We start from the raw sequence: 10,262 nt of genomic DNA, 5'->3' as shown, positions 1-10,262 counted from the left end.
GAGAGAGCAGGAAGCAGGTTCACTGGGCATTGGGGGGGTGAGAGAGCAGGAAGGTTCACTGGGCATTGGGGGGGGGTTAGAGAGCAGGAAGCAGGTTCACTGGGCATTGGGGGGGGTGAGAGAGCAGGAAGCAGGTTCACTAGGCATTGGGGGGGTTAGAGAGCAGGAAGCAGGTTCACTGGGCATTGGGGGGGGGGTTAGAGAGGCTAGTTGAGAGGAGGACATGGCCAAGATCTCCCCTCCCCCAAGATCCTGAGCTTTGGACAGAGGTGAGGCACCGCATCAACTACCCCGCACCTGTTCCCTCCAGCCTACCTGGGGTGGGGTGGGGGTATGAACTCTGAACCGGGTGGAGCTAGCATGAGGTGCCACCGCCTGTGGCAGTACTGAGCCCTGAGCATCTGGTGACAAACCACTTGTCTCAGCTCTGGATGCCTCCTGTCCTGATGGAAGGAGAGCGGAGAGATTGAGACCCAGGTGACCTGAGATAGCAGCTGCGCAGACCCCCTGCCCTACGAGGAGCCTAGGTGGAGGTGCAGGAACAGATGTGCACACACTCAGCAGTCCACTTCTGGAAAACTCTGGGTTAGACCAGCTGGCCCAAGTACAGGGGTCAAATGAGGGGGTGGGGGTGGAGATAGGACACACTGAGTCCCTCAAGGAGGGGCAGGGGAAAGGAAGCTGCCACCCATGCCCGTGTTTCTTGTGTGGGATCGCTCCGATGACCCCAACAGGACTGACTGCCTTGTCCTGACCCCTCCTGTCATCCCTATCTTTCCCAAATCCCAGACCTGAAAAGGATGTTCGCACACATTCTCCCATCTTGAGACCAGTGGTGCAGTGCAGGAATGGGTGGCTGAGCTGGGCCAGGGCTGATGGAAACCTTTGGAAATGGAGCTGGGCTGGGGATCCCCTCTGCCTTTGCCCTAATTGGGTCTCCAGGTTCCTCCTCACCTTATTATCAGCCTGTCGGCATGGCAACAGCCTGGGGAAGAAAGAGAAACCTTCAATCATCACATCCTGCAGAGTGAGCTCCGCCCCTGAGACCTCTCGGAGAGCAGGACAAATGCCTACAGAGAGCTCCCTGGGTACAGACCTGTGAGAAGGGCTTGGGATTTCCACCACCTCTTCCTGGGGAACAAGGAAGGCATACAGACCCAGAGGGCTGGGGGCTGGCTTTGTTTGCAGTAGGTGGTGGGTAGCGGTGTCAGACTGGAGGATATGGCCATACCCAGATGTCTGCAGGTCCCCTGTGCCTTTCAGGGATCCCCAGGGAAAGGAATAGCAGGCTCCACCTACCCTGACTGGAGGGAGCCAATCCAAGGTGTGGGTCACCCTGTCATGGAGGAGCATGTAAGGGTGGAGAGCCCCCTTAGCCCCTGTAGTGGACTCATGTTCTACTTAGTGGTGGCCAACCTGCTCTTCAGAGCATCTTCCCAGAGCCCTCTGATTTGAACAGACACCAGAGACACCTGTGCTGAGCTTGCATGAAGGAACCTCTGCCTCTGCTCCTGCAGTCACTCGCTCGCTGAGGCTCCATCCATTATAACACTGAGAGGGCCACCCAACAGGCTGGAGAGGTCATCGTGGGCAGTAGCAGGGGACCAGAGCCTCAGAGCAGCCAGGACAAGATGGAGTTGAGCGCTGCTTTCCCGGGGCTGGGCTACGCAGAGCTCTGGCTTGGGTTGTGTGTCCAGGGCACAGAAGCCACATGTAGAGCCGCTGCTTTGTTTTAGAGGTAGCTTAGATGGATTGAGGGGTGGTGTCGTAGCAGGACAGATCTGGGGCCTCTCAGAGGGATGTTTCTGGGTCACAGTGGACTGTGAGGGATGGCACTATGGGGGCCCAGTTATTTGGGGCTGAGGAGGGGAGGGGAACTAAGAGTTCGAGGAGTGAGCTGTGCTCTAGGCAGGTCCCTGGGGTTGAGGGGCAGCCCAAGGAGAAGGAGGAAGGAAAAGGCTATGGGTGTGTGAGACCTCAGAATTGCAGACCTCAGCCAGGTAAAGGTACATTGGTGTGGAGTGTGTCATCCCCTACTGGATGGTTTCTGTCTTCCTTTGAAGAGTTCTAAAATCTTCAGACATCTTGCCCGAGACATGCCCAGTGCCATAGAGTGAGCACTAGAGTTAACTTAGGCCATCAGTGGCTGAGGGACCTATATAATCACATTCAGCCCATACGAGCCAACCACCTGTGCTGCGCCTGGTCTCGGGCTCTGCTACCTGCAGAGAGGGTGCTGGCAGGGAGTGGTAGAAAACTGACTTCCACAGAACATAGTTACGTCACTGGCCTTCCTGCATCTGTTTCCTCCCGTGATGGGAGGGGCCTTTGCCTGGGGACTTGCCCCAGACCCTTCCAGGCTCCCAGGGCTCTAGTACCAGAAGATCTGCCAGAGGCACAGATGATGAGGGGCCGTGGAGTCCACCAAGCATGGAGCATGGAACCCCTCACTCGACCCAGGAATAGGACGAGTGGGCCAGGCTCACTGGACTGGCAGCCCAGGGTAGATGTGCCTCTACCCTTTTCCTTATTATCTCTCTGCCCTGATGATTCATGACCTGGCCTCTGGGAAGGCCTAGGTAAGACCTCCTTGCTATCTGCCAACCGGAGGTTGCTGGGCCTTTGATTTCGGGAGCCCAGTACTCTTAGTTCGAGTCACAGAACTTCCACAAGTGGAGGCATTTCCTAAAAAAGCAAAAGATGTGACAATGTGAAGGGAGCTAAAGCCGAGTCTCACCCCTCTGGGTCTCGCCTTGTGCCTTCCCCGTGTGCCCATGGACAAGCGATGCCCCCTCGTCTTTGCCTTTACGTTCACACAGGGAGCGTGCATCCTAGAGGGACGGGTTCCTGCGTGGCCTCATTGTGATGTTTTCCATAGATGAGGCTGTGTGACTCCGTGACTGCTCTCACCCCTTCTCCGCTCCCCTCATGTCCTAGTTCATACGGCAGCAGCATTTTTAACAACAGGGCCGCAGACTGCATAGCGTGTGTCCGGTGAACCGTGCACCCTTGCCCAGAAGCTCCGCTGTTTGGCTTCAACACGGGGAGCCCCAGTGCTTGGGCCAGAAGCCCTTGGGCCTCCCTGGCCACCATGGTTGTACCGCTTCTGGACGAGCGGCCCGTCCGGACCCCACTGTCACAGAGAGACAGGCCAGGAAGGCCATGCTGGGGGAGTCCGACGGCCTGGTGTAGACCCCGTCTCACTGCCCACTGAGCGCAGAGTACTGCAGCCGCCCGCCCAGGACGGTTATAGGATGCAGGACCCAACACTGCTATTCTGTCGGCAGAGACAGACAGCTTCCACGAAGCATGTGAGGACGCGTTGACAGACTCACCTCCTCACCAGGCTGGGCTGACCCACTGAGGACAGTCCTTCACCATGAATAAACATGTCCCTTTTCTTCTTGAACAAATTGGAAAGGTTGAGTGCTCCTGAGAACTCGGTGGCAGCAGAGGCTGCGGGGAGAGTGGTCTGTGAGCCTCGCACTGCAGAGTGACAGAGAGGACAGCCCAGATCCCAAGGACAAGGGGGCACTATAAAACCAGGGTCCCTGCAGAGGGAAGCCCAGACCCCCCCCCAAGGCAGAATGTGGGGGCTGTCTGTCTGACCTCTTTTCCTATGGTGGCCCTCCAGCCTTCCGTCCCTCCTGCCCAGCCTTTCGCACGCAAACCAAGCTGTTCTGGATCTGGCCTAATGGAGCTTAGCTGGCAGATTGCTCTGGGGGCTGGCAGGCGGGGCTGGAGCAGCTCAAAAGCTAATCCTCTGATCTCATGTACCACCTAGCAGGGAGGCCGGGTTGGAATCCTTGTCTTGCTTGGGGCCCACTCAGTGGAGGCCAAGCAGCAGCCATACCTGCAGACTCCTGACCCTCACCCCAGCTAGCATGGCCACACTACCTATTGGTATGAGAGTGTGGGGCTTTGGGGCCTTGACTGTCTCACTGGGTTAGGGACTGCAAAGCCCACAACTCCCGCTGCCCTGCTTTTCTGGTGGTACCCTTCCCTGGTCCCCCTTGCATAGACAGACACGTGGTGGGTGATATTCAGAGGCCCTGCCCAGGAACTGAGCACATCAGGGGGACTGAAGGCCTTGCTTGTTGCTGTACCAGAAGGATCTATGTAAATCAAGTGTGACAGATGGAGAAACTGAGACCTGAAGAAGGGCAGTCATAGTAGATTCAGGGCAGATCATGCCCCGTGACTAGTCCAGATATGAGTCACTCGGGTTGGTGACTCCCAGGGGAATCCCAGGGACTGTAAGCCAACATGGGGGGCTGTGTCAAGCTGGGTGTTAATAAAGACTGGGCTCTGAGGGTGCAGAGTAGGTAGGTAGGGTCCACATTGGGCCATACCATCCTGTATCATGTAGCCCCAGCTAGGACTGTCACCCATGGGAACCAGCAGCTTGTTAAGTCAACCAAACAGCCAACAGGAGACTCTTCCCTGACAGGCCTCGGTGACTTCATAGAAATGACAGTGGCCACCCAGCCAGCAGGGTCCTGCGGCTTCCTCATCCCTGCTAGGACAAGGGATTGTGGCGAAGTACTGCCTTTCTCAGCATGTGTGTCTTCCTCATGGTTCCCTCTGAGCGAAGAAGGGCAGGTCCAAGATGTGTTTCCAGAAGAGGCACTCAGCTCCAGTGGGGGACCCTACTCCCTGGTTTGCACCCCTTCCCCAGACCAGCCTGATGCCCACCCTGAGCAGGCTCCAGGTGGGACAACTGCTTCAGCACCACGGACAGCGACCGCCACCACTGCCTTCCCCTCCAGTGCCCTCTCCATTCAGGTTCATGGAAGGCTAGCTACATTTAGGGACTTTGTTTGTGGCGCATTGAAGATGATCCATCTGTGACCTGGGGACCCTTCTGTAGACTCTGGTCATGGGACCAGTGTGGGTTTCCTGCACAGGCGAGGAGAAGGGACCTTGCCATGGGTAACCTTGTGTCTCCTGGGAGAAGGCTGTGTCCAGTGCAGACAGCCTGGAGAGCCTAGAGAAGACTTTACGTAATGCTTTGAAATCCCCACGGCAGGGCCTTCCCTTTGCCGGGTGCTGACTGGGATTCCGGCCCCATGGTGTGATGCAGAGTGGGAAGGCTGTCGAGCCCCTCCAAAGTGAGAGGTGGCCAGGCAGACGGTGGGGTGCTTGGAGTTTGGAGTGGGGCCCCAGCAAGGGTAGCTTATAGCTGTTATGTTTGATGGTCTCTAGCCACAGGGCCCTCTGCCATTCAGGGGGTCTTCTGGGACCCATTGTTGAGCCACTCATCTTGCTTCTCAGACCTTTGCTGCTTGCTAAGCCTCAGAGCTAGGTGGATCTGTGCTGTCTGAGGGAGAGACTCCCACAAGGAGAGATCAGCTTAGTCCACTTGGCTGGGTTCAGGCCGTGGACTGTACCAGCACCATCTCCTGCCCACATATCTGTTTGGTTTCCTCTAACCCCCATGGAAATGGATTCTAATTTGTAGAAAGCCTGCAGGAATTTTAATTAAACCCAGAAAATCTATCTGTTGTAATTAAGCCTCTAGAAGTCACCCGGCTCCACGTGTTGTGACCGGTGGTGCTGCCCACAGAACATGACCAAGGGGCAGCGTGACACGTGAGGTATGTCCTTGCTGTTGTAGGAAGCAGAAACTCCCTACTTAGGTAGATCTTGGGCCTGTGCCTGGAAGAGACCAGCCCTGGGCCCTGGGTCTGATCTGTTTCCTACTAGTTTTGGGGGGTGGGGTCCTGCCAGGCCTCCTGCAAGTTTGCCCTGTTCCCCTCTAATCCAGAGCCCTTGGCTGCCTCTTGCCCCAAAGCGGCAGTCCCTCGGGGGGGGGGGGGCACTCCAACCTTGGTGTCAGGCGTGGCGGTGGCTGTGTGTGAAGGAAACAGCTGGGGCCTGGGATTCCATGGTACGTTGACTAAAGGTTCTAGAGACAGTCCAGGCAAGTCAGCTTCAGGAGGGCGTTGCCCATCTCAGTCTTTACTGGAGAGTCTGTAAGTGGGTGTCTGTGGCCCAAGCCTGAGAGGAATCAAACAATGGGCAAAGAAGTCAAGAAGCAGGCATCTGAGTGGGTGGGGGTACACAGGATGAGCTAAAAAGCCCGTCTCCACTGATAACCTCTTCCAGAAATAGGCAGAGCTCAGTGGCCAGGGTAGTAAGATCTGTCCTGCCAGTCGAGGGACACTCGCCCACTGGCAGACAGGCTAGGAAGGGCGTGGCCTGGGAGCCATGTATGATCAGCTGGTCTGAGCGTATGCCCTACTGGTGGCCTCCCCTGGCCAGTGGAGCAGAGGGCTCCTGTCCCCCATGGCTTTGTGCTTCCTCCCCAAGCCTGCTCCCCTCTAACCCAGAGCAGCGCCCCCTCACCTTGGAAATTCAAGTCTACCCCCGAGCCTCATGGGGATGCACACTGGGACCCCTAGAACAAGGCCACACCTAGAACACCAACCCTTTGTCATCTCTTGTCTGTCCACACGGAGGATATAGCACGGAGTGCTGGGAATGAGCTTGGCAAAGCTGGGAATTGCCCGGTGTGGGGTGTGCAGAAGCCGCTTGGAGCCACAGGCTCTCAGCCAGATGTGTAGACAAGGATGGGGTGAGAAGTCTCCAGTCTCCAGGCCTGGGAGCCGTGCTGCCTGGCAGAGGCAGGCCAGCGCTGCACTAGCGGGAGGCTGATTTTTGTTTTCCGCAGCCCCATTATGGCAGAGGCGCTCGTTACTGCTGAACCCATTAAGTGTAATTATGACGCTCTCAGCAGGAGCGTGTAATTACATTGGTGGCCTGGCACCACCGAGCACACCGCTTGTGTGGGCTAAGGGGCCCAGCTCCGTGGACGAGAGGGGTCAGGGTCGGGACTGCAAGGAGGGTCTCAGAAAATGGGCTAGCCCTCCCCTCTGTCCCCTGCTCCCAGGTACCCCCCCCCCATGGCGGCCACAGACCACACCAGTACCAAACCTATGTCCTGTGTCTATGCACTGAGCTGACAGTGCTGTTGTTTAGGGCTGGGCAAGTTCTGGAGCGGGTGCTCTGTGCTACTGTTCTCGTGGCAGACTCAAGAGGTGCATGACCTGTTCAAGGTCACCTTCAGGAGATTCCCTCTCTCCCCACCACACGATCTTAAGCTTCCATGTCCCTCCAGTTATACTTTCCTTCATTCTCTGTAGAGTTTGACCCTCACTAAAGCTCCCAGGCTCCAGTATGTTTGATGTCCTCACCTGGGCCCCATATGTGACACTGCTGGCTCATTGCAGTATTTCCAGGGCCATCTCAGAATGAAGCAGGGTCAGGGGGGCAGTGACTATCCTTCCAGGGAGAACTTGGGACTCTGGAGAGCCAGAGGGGCCAGCATGGTGCCATGGCGCCACCTGGTGGTCAAGTTGTGGTGTCGTTGCCTGCACCGTAGACTTGGGGCTGAACCCGGCCCCAGGCTTGGAAGAGGGTCCACTCAGCTGACTGCGCCCCTGTGAGTGGGAGCGCACCTGGGAGGAGGCAGAGTGAGGTTGTCTGCTGCACGGCCCTTAACGCACAGCCCGCAGGTGGTTCGAGCACATTAGCATGCTGGTCATCATGCTGAACTGCGTGACGCTGGGCATGTTCCGGCCCTGTGAGGATGTTGAGTGCCGTTCAGAACGTTGCAGCATCTTGGAGGTAGGTGTCGAGGACCGTGAGGAGAGCCAGGCGGGCACCAGGTGTGCCCTGCCCCTCATCCTGAGCCCCTTTCCTCCAGGCCTTTGATGACTTCATCTTTGCCTTCTTTGCTGTGGAGATGGTCATCAAGATGGTGGCCTTGGGACTGTTTGGCCAGAAGTGTTATCTGGGTGATACCTGGAACAGGCTGGACTTCTTCATTGTCATGGCGGGGTATGCTTGGGAACCCCAGGAGCAGGCTCGGGGCGGAGACCCGAGAAAGGCTCGGGTTTGACAGGGTGCATATGTTGATGGCCCCGTGGGGCGGTGGGTGACGGTGACAGGAGACAGAGGCCTCCAGGTTCTTCCCTCCCTGAGCATCCCTGCCCCCCCCCCCCNNCNTGATGGAGTACTCCCTGGACGGACACAATGTGAGTCTCTCTGCCATCCGAACGGTGCGTGTGCTGCGGCCCCTCCGCGCCATCAACCGGGTCCCCAGTAAGTGCCTCTCCTGCCCTGAAAAAGAGATCCGCCCTTATCCTGCTGCCTTGCCATTTACCCGGACACCAGCAGACTTGGCCTTTCTAGGGTAGTCCCAGTTGGGATGTGATGGGGTGCCCAGTGCTTAGTGACAGGAGCCTCTCTGAACCTCCTCATTTGCATAGCCCCTGGAGTGGGCCTGGGGCTGAGAAGGTGCCCAGTTATATCAGTGTCCAGTGAGGGGCTCAGGCAAGTGGAGGTGCTTGTAAGAGTCTGGGCTTTTGGGAGTACTCTGCAGCCCACTGCCCATCTCCCCCATACAAGGGAACTGAGCTCAGGGCTTCTGGAACGAGAGGGAGAGGAACACACTGCATGCTCCCACTACACTTTGAGGGAAAGCTTGCAGGAAGTCATGTGGCCATGCTTGGGGCGTGGCCTGTCCAGATGCTGGCCATCTGCCTTCATCTGTGGATAGTTTTGGTGTTTCCTCAGTAGCTGAGCTCAGATGTTCAGGTTGACGGTGGAAGGTGCGACTCCCACGGAGCTGCACAAGGTACGTGTGCACATGCGTGAATGGGTGTGGTTCCGGGATCTGCCTGGGCATTGCACACCCCTTTTCAGCACTCAGCCTTCCATTGACCTGCCTGGCCTTGACTTCTGAGATCAGATAGGATTCAAACGCTGTGTGGCACTAGGCAAGTTACCAAATCTTTATGAATACCGAGATCCCCTTGAAACACTGGCGTTCAGAATCTGTCTTCCAAAGGCATCAGTGGGTGTTAGGGGAAGGAGACACATGCATGGCTATGAAGGCTCTACCTCGCACCCTGTGTGTTCAGCCCACCCAGCAGAGCCTGTGACTCCTCCACCTGGTTAACCTGTGTGCTGGAGCAGAGATGAAACCTAAGCCTGCCCCCATCCAAAGTGTTTGCTGCTCAGGTTAAATGTCCAGGTGACTCTGGGGTTCTGTCTTAGCAACCCCAACACCCTCAGGGCTGTCTGAACATTTACCTTGGGTCCGCTCTGACCCCCTAGATCATGTGACCTAGTTGGTTGCTGCCTGCCCCATTTCCTCAGTGGTTGAAATGAAATGTTAGTGCCTCTAAGAGCTTGGTCTCCCTGTAACCTGAGGGCTCCTATTCCACGGCTACCCCTCTGGATTTCTCAAAACCCTGCTTCTCTCTGTCCTCGTTGTGTGGCCTAGTGCTCTGCCCACAGCCTCAGCTTGCCCAGTGCAGATTTTGAGCGGTATGTTCTTTTGATGTCTGAGAAGGGATAGACCAGGGATGAGGCCAGGGACCCTTGGGCCACCTCCTAGATTGGTTCAAATCCATACACCACCCAAGAAAAAGGGCTTCAAAGTTGCTTTGAGATACTGCACTGGTTCATGCCTTCCTGTAATAGGGCCCTGATGCAGGCCTGCTCTTGCATTGGAAATAGGAAGCCCATCCCCACAGTAGAACCCCAGAGCCCAGTGTGCCAGGGTCACCACAGAAGAAGCGCTGGCCTTGTGACAGGTCCACTGGGCCCTGGAGATGCTGCGTGGTGAGGTGGAGTGGGGACAGGTTTGACCTGGCCGTGTGGGGCTGCAGACCAACATCCCTCCGGGAGTCCATCAGGCCTTACCTGTCCCTGGCCTCTGTACACAGATGGTCTTGATAGGAATTTATGAGCAGTGGGACGAGCTTGAGGGGGGTGTACCCCAGGAGCCTCTGCCAGGCTTAGCTGTGCTGAGCACAGGCCCTGCCCCCTCAGGCATGCGAATCCTGGTCACTCTGCTGCTGGACACACTGCCCATGCTTGGGAACGTCCTTCTTCTCTGCTTCTTCGTCTTCTTCATCTTCGGCATCGTTGGGGTCCAGCTCTGGGCTGGCCTTCTGCGGAACCGCTGCTTCCTGGACAGCGCCTTTGTCAGGTGTGCAGGCCCGGCCCCCGGTGTATGGCTCTACCCACCTAGCCAGCCATGACCCAGAAATGTTCTCTCTCGACCCTGCCCTTCATGCGTCACCATCCAGGCAATGCTGTTTCCCTTCTGTAGGCCCCACCCTCAAAGGACCCTCCCTCTAAGACTGTTCTCCTACCCTACCTGGTGTGAGTGCCTCCCCTGCCCCCCACCAAGGTGCTCTGTCCTCGAATGTCCTTGAATGCACTGAACCTGAGTCCTAGTTTGTGGT

General features: G+C 57.0%; 1 protein-coding gene across 3 annotated transcripts in view; it reads left to right on the top strand.

Annotated features, from left to right (window-relative positions):
* The window catches only part of Cacna1h (calcium voltage-gated channel subunit alpha1 H), a 60,226-nt gene that overhangs the window by 29,229 nt on the left and 20,735 nt on the right, over positions 1-10,262 (top strand). For all 3 annotated transcript variants that reach the window (XM_029532888.1, XM_029532887.1, XM_029532886.1), the window contains exons 3-6: positions 7,518-7,629; positions 7,709-7,842; positions 8,009-8,106; positions 9,844-10,003. In XM_029532888.1, the coding sequence (XP_029388748.1) occupies positions 7,518-7,629; positions 7,709-7,842; positions 8,009-8,106; positions 9,844-10,003 (504 nt within the window). The remainder of the gene's footprint in view (positions 1-7,517; positions 7,630-7,708; positions 7,843-8,008; positions 8,107-9,843; positions 10,004-10,262) is intronic.

This window comes from Mus pahari, chromosome 21, assembly GCF_900095145.1.
Source record: "Mus pahari chromosome 21, PAHARI_EIJ_v1.1, whole genome shotgun sequence".
NCBI classification, from domain to species: Eukaryota; Metazoa; Chordata; class Mammalia; order Rodentia; family Muridae; genus Mus; species Mus pahari.
Note: the sequence above shows the minus strand (reverse complement) of the source record. Positions and strands in the feature narration are given on the sequence as shown.